Here is a 13,715-nt window from a genome sequence, read left to right as displayed (position 1 = left end):
TTGGTTAAAATGAATTAATTTCAAGGCGGAATCTGGAATATTAGTCAGATATGAAGTATGCAACTTCAGTCCAAAAGTACATTAAAAACCAATCAGGAGATACAAACTTTAGTATGACTACTTACCTAAGTAAGAATAGTCATGTGCATAAAAATTTGCAGCTCCTTAGATTCAAACTCTTCTGGGCATGGACTTTTATCTGTCTATAAAGCACCTGACAAACTTTGGGTGTTATAGAAATAAACATATTCTATTATACTGCATCTTTTACATGTCACGCAAAGATAAATCTCATTCTAAATTTCATTATACAAATTACTACAGAATTAAACGCTTGATTTTTGCAGTTGTGTACAGAAGTTGCAAATTGCACAGACTGGCTGGCACTAATGAGAATTTCTCCTTAAAATAAAATCTCTTTAAAAATATTAGTTTTGCATTTTTATTTGATGTGTGTGATATGGGGTGTAGATAAGTTTGGGTGCAGATGTGGGGTGTGTAGCTGTGATGTGGGGTGTAGATAAGTTTGGGTGCAGATGTGGGGTGTGTAGCTGTGATGTGGGGTGTAGATAAGTTTGGATGTAGATGTGGGGTGTGTAGCTGTGACGTGAGTGTGCTGGTAGCTGTAAGTGGGGCGGGGCCCGTCTCTCCCTGTTCGGCGAGGGCAGAGACTGTGTCCCGGTGGGGGCGTGGCTCGGACAGACCCAACTTTCCGTTTGTCGCGGGCCGTTAGGGGGCGCTGCCGGGCCGCGTCTGAGGCCTCGGGCCGGCCGGTGGCAGCGAGTCAAGCGGCGGGTGCGGAGGATGTGGGGCGGCGCCGGCGGGGAGAGGCGGCAGCAGCCCCAGCCCCAGCCCCAGCCGCAGCCCGGGCGCGGAGGGCTGAGCCCAGGTGAGCGGAGCGGGGCAGCCGCGGCCTGGGTCGCGGCGCAGGGAGCCGGGGAAGCGGCAGCAGCACTGGCCTGTGCCCGGCCCTGCTCCGCCTTGGGAACCGTTGGCTCGGGGCGGCTCCGGGGTGCCGGCGCGGAGCCCGGCGGGAGGCGGGTCCAGCCCCGGCCCTCGCACCCGGTACCGGTCAGTGGGGAGCCGGCAGCGGGGCCACGTTAGTCGTTATGGGTGCTTCGCTGGCACCCAGGAGCCCCCGGCCGGACCAGGACCCCGCTGTGCTCGGCGCTGTACAAGCGGGGAACACAGAGCGGCGCCCGGCCCAGCGAGCAAACGGGAGAGGCGGTGACCAGATAAGCCTCAAACCTGTGGCGGTCCGGTCAGCGTGACCACCGCGCTGGTTAGCTAGTGCTTGGGAAGGTCTGGGCTGGGTAGGGTGACCAGAGATCCTGTTTTGCCCGGGTTGGCCTCTTTTTTTAAGGCTCGATCCCGGAGTTCAAGCCTTTTTCCGGGGGCAAAACTGGGCATTTGTTCCCTTTGCTCTTGCCCTGGCGGGGGAGGGTCTAGAGGAATGTTTGAGCAACAGCAAATGGGACAAACATCTAGTTTTGCCAAAAAAAAGTTGTGATGTCTGTCACATCGGCTCAGGAGAATGAGCCATGCCAGGCGGTCGGAGCTGTGACTCGAGCCACCTGGTGTCACTGCTTACCCGGCCTCTTGTTTTCAATGTAGGGAAATACGGTTACCTTAGTTCTGGGTCCTCCTGCCAGGGCTCCCCACTTCAGACCTTGAGGCTTCCAGTGGGAGCTGCTTTGGACTGGTTTTGGTGAGCTCCTCTTGCTCCAATATTCTTTTCATCTTGAACAGAAGATAAAAACTTCCATAAACACCCAAAAAATCTCAAGTAAAAGAAAAGATTGGGTATTTATCTCAGGTGGTATGTTGGTGTGTGTCCCTTGCTCATGGTAGGCGACTTAAATTTCAAGGCAAATTGTCCTTTACTTAAATATGAACTACAGTATCAAAATAATATTTAAAATAAACTATATTTCTTATATTTTTCTTTGTACAGTCCTGAGAGTCCTTGTAATGGCACTTCTGCTTTTCCTGCTAACTTGTCTACTATTCTGTTGCTTTTCTAAAACAAATCTATCTGTGAATTTTTTATTCTCCTGCTGAGTGTCCTGAAATAAATAATATCTGGTCTTTACCATGTGTGAATCTCAAAATGTCATGAACATTAAAAAAAATGTAAGCCTCATAACATTCTTGTGGGCTATCATCCCCATATTGTGGCTGGGTCTTTACTCTGTTTAACTGTGTTCTCTGTAACCAGTTGGTCAGTTTCTCTTTAGTTTGTAGGAAGGCCATCCAGGGAGAGAGAGCAATATTTTTAAAAGTAGGAAAAGATGTGATTGTAAAACAACAACAAATTGATAGACTTAGGAGCAGGGATCATGTATGCAGTGTAGTTGTAGCTGTGTTGATTCCAGGAGATTAGAGAGACAAGGTGGATGAGGTAAAACCTTTTATTGGACCAACTTCTGTTGGTTAGAGACAGGCTTTTGAATCACACAGAGCTCCTCTTCAGGTCTTCGCACCAAAAGCTTCTCTCTCTTACCAACAGAAGGGGTAGGGGTAATGTCAGAAATTACTTTTGAATAATTAATATGTTGTCCCTTTAAACATGAAGTAGCTTTTTTTTTCTTTTCCTCTTGCAGCCCCAGTTCAGCTGTGGTACCTTCCCCTGATGTTATAGATCAGATAAAAACATGAGTGGCCCTGGCGATAATCTACCAATTTACAGCTGTGTTTGTCCCCTGGAGCCAGTTTGGTCTCCTGCTCCTGTGATACTTAGTACACCTGTGGGAGTGTATGTTGAGGGTCCCTTTGTTGCCTATGGGAATGCAATGGTCAAAATGAGGTGGAATTTTAGTAAGACACCACTGTATTTATTTTATTGTTTTTGTTCACCCAGTAGGCCTGACAGTTTTGAAATATTACAAAATGTACAACACAGAATTTATTGTGTGCATGGAAAAGTTTCCAGCACTGTTGGAAAAAATATTCTGATTTTCAAACTGTGCAATTAGAGACCTACAGTTTCAGCACACTGATGCCAGTAGTTAATCCACAAGTAGGCAAGCATAGTAAATGTAAAGACACTTTAAAAAAAACGTGCTCCCATCAACATGCTATACTGCTGGTTTAAGCCTTGTCTACACTAAAAAGTTGTACTGCTTTGACCATACTGATATGGTTAAAGCAGTACAACTCCTTCTAACATGGCTGAAGTTATGGCTGAAGGCACTTTATATTGGTATAGCTTTTCCTCCATGTGAAGAGGAAAAACGATAATTGTATAAATCACCATTATACTAGTATAACTACAACCATACTAGGGCTTTTACTGTTATAACAATTTGGTTAAAAAAAATAAATCACACCACTAACTGAAATAGTTATACTGGTAAAACTTCTAAGTATAGATCAGGAGTTCCACTAACATTAAGAATGTTGGGAACCCTAATGTAGTTTGGCCACTGGCATTTTAAGCACCATCTCATAACACTGCTGTGTTGATTGCCAGCAGAAGGCCACCTATCCATGCTAGAGCTCCCACTATTATTAACACTGGTTGAGCTGAACTAGTGTAAGCAATGGTGGGAAATTTTTGAAAAACTTCCCTACTGTAGGCTGTACCTAAGTGAAACATTAGTAATGGTTGAGTGGACACTCCAGCTACTGTTTTGCTTTTCTAGAGATATACTTGTTTTATATTAAAGTTCCACTAGTCTAAGAAACCCCCTGGACAGACTTTTCATTATCTTTGCCAATATTACAGTAGAGCCTTACTACTTCACACTTACCAGTCCATACCAGTTTTTGTGTGCAAACTAGATTACAGTCTCTCTCTACTTTTGGATGAAGATTTAAGAGTGTTGTAATGAGGTATCTTATTACAAAGATTGTATTACTTTTACAAAATTTACTGCAGAACATATACCATGAACTATTGTCAATAATTAAAACTAAATTACAGTTGTCAAATAAATGAACAAAATACATTGTGATGCATTATCTCTGCTTTTTTTCCCCATCGTGTTAGTTGAATTACTTATTTGCAATGAGCCTTTCAGTAATTAGTGCAAATTAGTGAGGGTCTACTGTATTAAACTTTTCCTGGTTGGTTAAAGGGATTCAACATTTAATTATAGAGTAGTGGCAGGGCCTTGTTCTCTTCACTAAAGTTTAGGCTGTGGTAGATTTCAGATGTTATAGGCACTGATAGTGGCTCCATAGTTAAGATTGTCTTAGACTTTTCATGTTGATAGGACTTGTAGGCCCCTGTGGAGCTGAAATGGTGGATTGTTTTAAAAGAAACCATAGTAAAAAGTACTCTTGAAGGGGTCTTGGTCAATGGCAGGTGTGCCTGAGAGGAGAAAAGTGTTGGTTTTTTTTTTTTTTTAAGGAGACATTTTCAGAAATTTTGTATGGAGTCTCAAATTTCATATATGTTTTGCACAAATAGTGTCTGGAAACTTTAAAATTCACTCAGGTATTAGTGTCACCCTCCTTTGAACTATAGACCCCATTTTCTGCCACAGAATGTTTTAGCTGTTCTCCATAGGAAAATAACATAACACACACTTCACCAGTTCATGTATGTCCCTACATCTATGGATGTGAATGGTGCTGAGGTCAGTGAAGGTTTACGTTGTAATGTTTGTGAGGAATGTGGTATGTTATACATAATGGAGGTTGTTTTAAGCTTATTTATAGAGCAGTGGGGTTGTGTTGGATTTAAGATATCTTAGAGAAAGATAGTTTAGCTTGACATTTTCTTGCTTGTAAGGATTTCATGGGGCTCTATATGGGCACATGTGCCTACCTGCATCAAATCAGCTCCAGTATTGTGGCCTGTGCGTGCCAACGTCCAAATAATCTGAGTACCTTCTTATAAATTCAACATTTAATGGGTAAAAATATTTTAATAAAACAATCTTTCCTTAGCGGTGTTACTTATAATGCCTGGGATTATTAACAATAATAAAAAAGAAAAAATCTAGTTTTATATTTCACCATAGTTTTCACTACTGACATTATCTATTTTATTTTATGTTATTTATTTTGTTTATTTAGCAAGTTTTAAGAAGTTTACAAATCTTTGCCATGGGAAGATCAGAAGCAAAATGATCATTACAAGAGTTATATTTTATTTAAAGAGACCATATACAGGAATACAGTCATCAGACCTTTCTGTTTAACAGGCTGTTACCATATTACAGAGTGAGCATCATTACAATACCTCATTTCTAGTGATTTTATTAAATTGAGGGAAGTCTCTATATACACATTTACCAGACCAGGTATGTCTATCAAATGCTAATATTCAAATTCTAAGTATTTATCTGTCCTCTGTCTGTTTTACTGGGTAAATGACCGATGTGTTAATTTTTAGCATAACCACAATCTCACATGGTGTTTTTTTTTTTTTTTTGAACCGTTCCTCAATAGCTAGGCTATTTTTCTTTTTCCAGTGAGAGGCTACCAATAGCCAAGCACTTACTAGCAGATAGGAGATTAATTCTTCATCTCCTTTTGTATGACCATTTCCACTAGGAAGCCTCAGCAGGATTACCAAAGGATGGTTTGGTAATAAATATCCAATAATTTGTGGTATTTGGTTACGGACTGCATCCCAATACTCTAATGACTGGACATGTCCACCATATATGCATAAAATCTTATTTTAACCCAGTTTTTCCAACATTTATCCCTGTTTAGTCTATATATTTTTTTAACCTGACTGGTATGAGGTACCATTGAAACAGTATCTGAAATACATTTTCTTTTATTGTGCTACAGACTGAGGTTGTGGGTCCTCTTTTCTAGATCAAACCCTATTCCTCTGTCTGCAGTAATTTGTCTATCCACATCCTTTTCCCAGTGTTGGATGCTTTTTTATTAGGAAAGCTGTTTGCAAAGATTGATATAAATGTTTTAGATTCACAGTGTTTGGGCAGTGAAAATAAACTACTCACATGCACTTCCTGGCTTGCATGTACGAGCACAGTGCTGCATCATCTGGGCTGTAAAGGCTTGCAAAGGAATGACATACAGACATACTGTCTTTGTTGATTTTTTTTTCCTCTCTCTTTAAAATGTATAACGTGTTTTATTCGCTTTTGTTCTTTTTTTAAATAAAGACTAGATTCTGATTCTAAACTACTGTATCTGATGTTGTTTTGAGGCAAAGACTATTTACATTAGTGGACGGTGAATACATAAAAAATAAGACAGAAAACATAGCAAATAATATTTAGTACTTCTGAACACACTAAACAGATGGTTAATTCTAACTGTATTCAAGAGTTAGGCACTCACTGTTTGGTTGTTTTGTTCACCATAACTTGGGCTTCCAACATTTACGGAGCCATCCAACCTTTCAGATAAGATTTGCTTCAGAATATACAACCCCACTGGTACTCCTCAGGGGCTATGATTCCTTCATTTCAGCATTTTGACATTTTTTAGCTTTCTCTTTGCCTATTCTTTGGCAAGAGAGAATAATCTTCAGCCCTCTGTAGTTTAAAATCAAATACATATTAACTCCCCCTGTTGAAACTGGGTTTCTTACCTATTTTGGAATATCAGACCCAAAGGTAAAGAGAAAGCAGCCTGTGGAATTGCCATAGTGATTTCTGAATTTACCCCTTAGCACGTTGTGTATTTTTACAGAGACTAGCCCTTTCTTACTGTGCCATTTAGATTATGATTGGAGACTCTGGTATGTTGTAATACTCTTCATTGTTCTGGAGGAAAGGCTGCTGCAAAACCCATTATAAACCTAATTTATAATGGGCCTCATTTATAATGTGGCCCATTATAAATGAGTGGATTTATTCTAGGGAAGAGTTTGGCCTACTGGGACTGAGCAAAGCATACTGTGGCATCCTTAATTTGAAATTTTATTTGGGTGTTAATTTGATGTAATTTTCAGAAAATGTAACACCCCCCTCCCCACCTCCCAAACACCTTTTCTCATCGTTAGCTTATGGATACAGTTTCATTTACCAAATAAAATTCTTATCTGGAAAAAAGCTTTAAGATGAATGTCTTTTGATTTAAACTATTAAAAAAACAAATGGTGATCTTATGGGAGCAAGTGTCAGATATTTACAAGTTTCTCATTAGTTTACTTTATGAGAACTGTATTAGCATAGCTACTGACATTAAGATACTTCCAATATATTGGTGATGGAAATTAAAATAATTTAATGCCCAATTTAAAGTCTGCAGACACCTAGCAATTCTATAATATGCAAATCTGAAATACAATTGCTTTGTTCGGTGTGATTCCTTAGAGGAATATAGTATTTGGTTTGCACCTAGCCCTCTACAGAAGATCTGCATGCTGCAGATCAGAATTCTTCATTATACCTCTTAGCTATTCCTTCATTTTAGACCCACATTTACCTCCATCCCACACACCTTCTATTATCTCACTTTTAAAATAGTATATTACTAGTTGGGAGCCTGTCTCACAATGAACATAATTGGTGCTACTCTCCAGCCTCTCCTCTTATCCGCCCTCCCTTTTCCTTCCTCTGTTGCTGCCTTACAGACTGGTTATTGTTGGGTTGTATGATCATGACATCAGAGTAAATAATCTAGTCATTCCTTTGCTCCTCTTGCTTTCTGTCAGTTTGTTTGCATACTGCAGCCCTAGTGGGTAAAAATCTTAAAAGTTTTATATCTTAAAAATTTTTTTTTCCAAACAGCTGTTTGTGACTTGTCAGGGATGGGGGGAGGGAAATGTGTATGACTAATAATAGCTTATATATAGCACTTTCCATCTACCACGAGCTTTACCTACATTTGTTGATTATACTGCGTAGCACCTCAGTAGGACAAATTGGAACTGTAATAGTAATTTGCTGAACCATATATACATAAATTTAGGTGATAGAACCTTATTATTAGGAGTTGTATGAGAAATGCAGCATCATGAAAATGAGCATATAACAAATGTTATGTCATTGTAAGTTGCTTTTTTCTTGTCTTTTCTTTATAGTGATAAGTGGATTGTTTATGTTGAGGATTTAGTTGGGGAGAATGAGTAGGCTATGGTTGAAGGGATTTTTCTTGTTGGAATGAGAGGTCAGCAGGGTGGGAAGTAATTAATATCAGAATCCTTTGGTGGGTGGCCTGTGGGAAAGACTTGGAGCAAGGAGGCTGCTTGTAGATGAAGGTGGCCTGTGGGAAAGACTTGGAGCAAGGAGGCTGCTTGTAGATGATGGTAGGATTAGAAGTTTAGAAATATGGGGAGCCTCTGGCTTGAGAAGCCAGAAGGTGTCATAATGCTGAGTGCAATCTTCTCTCTTTTTGAGGATGAGAGTGTTAAAACTGAGAGAGGTTGGATGAAAAAGTTTGTATGTATGGCCATGCGAGGCTCTTGAATTCTTTTCTCTGCTACTTCCAGGATAGTGGGGTTGGCAGGGTAGAGTTGCTGAGACCAGGGAAGTGGGTGATTATTGCTGTCTGTCTCCATCTAGCCAAGGTGACAGTATGGTTACAGTGGGGAGGAAAGGTGCAATGGTTGTAACAAGGGGGATTTTTGTTTTGAAGAGGGCTGGCATTGTAGAATGTTGAAGAGGCTCTTAAGTGTGAGAGATGGATGTAGTGGAGTGGGTGGTGAATTAGGAAGGTTTTGGGGTTTAATAATCACTTTTGCAGCCAGCCCTGGGGTTCACTATTCAGGTACCTACCTGTGGCGCTTGCATCCCTTTTTGATGGGTACTGTCAACTGGCCAAGAGGGTAGAACAGTACTGCCATATGTTGGAAATATGGATTTCTGAGACTAGGGAGGAAGGGGTAAGATTGTGGTGGACTTTGGTTCCTCAGTCCTTTGGTAATTGGCAGAGGTAGACAAGGCAGTAAGAGATTTGTAAGGAGATAGTGTAAACCAGGAACAAGATGTTTAATCTGTGTACCTTTTGGTTTTGCTTATTCCTCTGGAAATTTAGTTGACAGGAAGCTAAGATACCAACCTTCGGTTCATGGTAATTTACCTTCAGTCGTTGGGGAAAGAAACCATCAATGATCTATGATCAAATTAAAAACAGAAGTTTCTAACTTTGCATGTATTACCACAAACTGGTTGGATGATGTTGCTGGGACAGTTTTGTCTTGTGATCACTTTGGTTGATGATCTCCTCTTGGTGATGGATAAAGATCAAGTGTACTTCCTGTAATGAGTGGTTGGAAAAGAGTTTTAATTTGCAGGTGGTTGGTCAGCAGGATTCCTGTTTAAATGATTATTTTAATGTTGTTGGGGTTTTGGTTTGTATTAATTATGTGTTAGAGTGCATAGTCTTTTACACTCTATAGGATATGTCAAGTCATCTCATTTTAGCATAATTATGGGAATGAATGATTTTAATCTTAGCTCACTGCATTTTACATAAAAGTATGTAATTTAATTATATATAAAATGGTCTCGTCTTAAAACCACAGTAAAAAGTGAGAGAAGTTTAAATTTTTTAAAAAGAGGATTTAAAAAAAGAAAGGAAGCAAAGGGAGTTAAGTAGAGAATAAAATAAACCAGAAAAGCCAAAAGCTAACAAAAATGTGTGGCTGTGTGCTTTAAACCCTCTCTAAAGCAACTGGAAAAAACAGTGCACAATTTAAAAATGATCTCCCCCTTAAAAAAAAACAACCTCCCCCAAGTAAAAACAGTAAAGAAAAAAGGAGAATGTTATGAACAATAATTATGCCATTTGACATAACTGTCAATAATTGTGCATGTATGTATCTTTCTGTCTCTACATACACTAGTGGTCAAGTTACCTTGCTTCAGCATGAGTATACTAAAGTAGGAGAGGATTCAGGTATTCTTTCTTCTCAGCACTCTTGGCACTTGACAAGATCATAATCAGGCTTCAGTGATCAAGGGAATGCAGAGCCACAGAAGGGGCATTTTTTGGTAGCATGAAGGTGGGGCCCATCTCTTCTGTCCTGTCCCTTTTTGCCAAGATATCAGTGCTAGAGGAAGCCCTTATTACACTTGTTGAACAGGTGTGAAGTAAGATGCTTTTTCTTGTGGTCCTGTGGTACCTAGTGAAGGCAATATGCTTTTGAAAGGCATAGTGCCTACAGTTGGTGGTCTAGCAGGTTACCCTCTTTTCTGTCGTCCTGCATGGCTCAGCCTAGAAAGAGATATAATTGAATGCTATATATTCAAATTATTTTTAATAATAAACTGAATAATTTGGCATAAATATGTCTTGAGAGAAATACATTTTACAGCAAATTAAAAACTGATTGATTAAACAAGAACTTTTTAGTAATTAATCATAGTAGATCAAAGTGACATTTAAGTGTCTGATGTCCACCAGCAAGAGCAAGAAAATCAGTTTACTCTAAAGGTCCTAGGCACAATGGAGGCCCCTCTTCAGGGTGACTGTTGTGCGTATCCATCCATCCTAAGGCATCTGTTGCCATGATATAAGCCCATGATATCTCAGTGCATAAATACTGGATGTTTAATAGTCATCTGATAACTTGCTTTTTGGGCTTGTTTCAAATACTGAACACTTAATTGGTGTTTGTTTGAAAAATTATCTACTTTGGTTTGTTACCACATCTTGTATGACTAGTTTTAGTAACCTTCTAACACTGTCCCTTTCTTATTAAAGGAATATGGCATCAATGCACTAGCCTTTCACTGTTTTTTTGCATCTGATTTGATACATTATTATAGTTTGATATGGAAAATATCTAATTAGATAATAGTCTAGCTGAATGTAATTTTTCAATCAGGAGGTATTGGATCTTTTGTAGTGTGTATTCTAAAAAAGTACAGATAACTAATGGAAAACTACAGTTCCTGGAACTTGGATTTCTAGGTCAGGTATGTTTTTAGGATTTTTTTTGTCGTCATAAAAATGAATTCTATATGGAGATATACCTGTCTCATAGAGCTGGAAGGGACCTTGGGTCAAGCCCAGTCCCCTGCCTTCACTAGCAGGACCAAGTACTGTCCCTGACAATTCCTCCCCCATCCCTAAATGGCCCCCTCAAAGATTGAGCTCACAACCCTGGGTTTAGCAGGCCAATGCTCAAACCACTGAGCTATCCCTCCCCCATATTGTAATTCTTACTATAATAATATGTAAGATATTTAGCAGATATTTCCACTGATGCGAACAGGAGAATATTATGTGTAACTTATAATATCTTTAAAAGTTCTAGTATGCCACAGTGTGGCCTTTTGATTTCTTTTCTTATGACATAGCATCTGTGTATGCTGAAATTCAGTATTTCTGTCAGTATATCCGCATACCCAAAGAGGGCATTCTAACCTTAAAAATTTTCTCAGTTCTACAGGAGTTCATCTCAGTCTTTTTCTCTCACATGCATCTTTGCTTTTGACTCTGACTTTCAGGTATCTGAGTCCAGGGAAGAAAATGGCCAAATTTCACATCTACTAAACATAACTATTGCAAAGTTTTTCTTCTGCAAAAACTGAAGCATCAAGGCAGATGTTCTTAGCACATGAAGAAATTGGTAGAGCTTTTAAACATCTTTCTGTAAGACTGCTCATGTGAGCAGTTCCCACTGTGTGAAAAAATCTTTAAATTGTGGAGCCTTTGCAAACCATTTCAAAACTCCTTTGGGTGTTTCTTTTTCAGTTGTGTTCATAGTCTGAGTAACAGTCAAAAGGCTTTCAGTTTCAGGATAATGGCCATCCTGTTCTACTGGAATTAAAGAAGCCTGTCAATAGACCCCTTTATTTTATCAATGGAATAACCCACAAGAAATCTGAGTCAGATATTTTATTAAATCTCATTTGCCCTATCAGATCTGAGAATAAGTACAGTACAGAATTTCAGGCATCTTTAGGTCATGTTCACAGTACAAAAATGTATAACCTGGTTTGGTCTTGTTTGTGTGGACAGGATTGAATCATCATATAGCCATATTAAAGAATCAAGTATAAGTATGGGAGCCCCAAAGTAGAGGCTAGCCTGTCATTTCTGGAGTCATGACGTCACATTTGGTTTAGATTACCATTGAAAATTTGTCTTAAACTAAATCCTCGATTAACTGTTTTTTCACAACCTGAAATCCCACACAATTTGGTGTGACCAGCAGTCTTGGCTTACAGGAGAACCATGACTTGAATAATAAAGAAGTTACTATTTGTACCTCACTTCCAAATATTTTTGAGAGTGCCTTAGGATTCCAAAGAAGCGTAGGAAGGAATTAATTTTTCTCCAGTCTTTAAGATAAACTCTTAAAAAACAATTCTGTAAAGACACAAGTGCAAAAGGTACTAAGCCCTAAGGTATCTCATATTGTGAGGCAATCTTCTTTTTTTTTTAGTGGTCATACCAGGGATATGGAATTTGGCACTCCCGGCTTAGTTACTCGGTCTACCTCACGCATGCTTTGTGAGCTTGGGCAAGTCACTTAACCTCTGTCTGGGTCTGTTTACCCACCTGCAAAATGTAATAATACTGTTATGCATCACAGAATTGATGAGGTTTAATGTCTTTAAATACTTTACACTCCTTGGAAGAAAAGGATAATAGAAGTAAAAAGTAGTATTGTTTATAACAATGACTTTCAAGAGTGTTATGCCTAAAGCCAACATGAGCAACTCTGGTAGAACACTAATACCTTTCTAGGCTTCTGCATCAGGTACAGGTTGGAGATCCCATCTGGACCACCTACAAATTCAAGGGCCTGGTCTCCAGGGGACGGGGGCTCCACATCAATGTCTTGGAGCTCAGAGCCATCAGGCTAACCTCCATGGCCTTCCTACCTATTATTCAAACCTCCACAGTGCAGAGCCTGATGGACAACACCTCCGCGATACTCTACATGAACAGGTAAGAATGCTCGTGCTCATCTCCCCTCTGCCTGGAAGCCATCAAACTCTGAACATGGTGCCACCAACACAGGATAATCCTGACGGCTCTTCACCTCCTGGGTGTCGTCAACCTGATGGACTTCGTAAGTGGGCAAACAGTCACCACTCATGAATGAGCTCTGCTGAAGTGTATCTGGAGCCAGTGATGACCTCACTGATAGACCTGTTCATCACTGATGTTGTTGATAAATGCTAGAACTTTGTTCCAGAGGGGGCATGAGTCCAGGATCATTACTAGATGCCTTCCTTCTGCAGTGGTCCCGATGTCTCTTGTTCATCTTTCCTCTGACCCTTCCCCGCAACACCCTTGATACACAGGGTGATTTTTCAATATCAAAAGGGACAAAACTACAGTCATTCTCACAGCTCCGTACTGCACCAGGCCATTTTGACTGACAGACCTACTCTAAATGTCCATCCAGTCTCCTATCTAGCTCCCAGACTGCCAGGATGATCTTGCAGCATCACAGTCAGATACCCCATCCAGACAAGATGTCACTGCACCTGATGGCTTGGCCGTCGGCTGACAGAGTATCACAGACAGATTGCACCGTGCAAGTCCAGGATATCCTGATTCAAAGCAGGAAAACATCTACCAGAAGAACATAGTCATCTAAATGGAAGAGGTTCTTAATATGGGCAGCCCTACAAGGGCTTGACCTGGTCCAGGCCTCAGTATCACAGATCCTGACCTTCTTATTCTTAAAGCAGGCTGGCCCCTCATTCAGCTCTATTAAGATCAACCTGTGTAAATCTTAGCTTGCTGTCTGCCTGTACAGTCATACTCAGTCTTTTCTCAAAAGGGCTATTGTACACTTAGGGTATGTCTACACTGCATTTAGACACCTGCCACTGACCTATGCCAGCTGACTCAGGTTTGTGGGGCCCAGG

General features: G+C 40.1%; 1 protein-coding gene across 1 annotated transcript in view; it reads left to right on the top strand.

Annotated features, from left to right (window-relative positions):
* The first annotated feature begins 701 nt into the window (after window positions 1-701).
* The window catches only part of DISC1 (DISC1 scaffold protein), a 345,826-nt gene continuing 332,812 nt past the window's right edge, over window positions 702-13,715 (top strand). Inside the window, 1 exon segment of the mRNA XM_039530205.1 lies at window positions 702-889. Coding sequence (XP_039386139.1) covers window positions 805-889 — 85 coding nt within the window. The 5' untranslated portion in view covers window positions 702-804.

This window comes from Mauremys reevesii, linkage group 3 (genome assembly GCF_016161935.1).
Source record: "Mauremys reevesii isolate NIE-2019 linkage group 3, ASM1616193v1, whole genome shotgun sequence".
In the NCBI taxonomy this organism is placed as follows: domain Eukaryota; kingdom Metazoa; phylum Chordata; order Testudines; family Geoemydidae; genus Mauremys; species Mauremys reevesii.
Note: the sequence above shows the minus strand (reverse complement) of the source record. Positions and strands in the feature narration are given on the sequence as shown.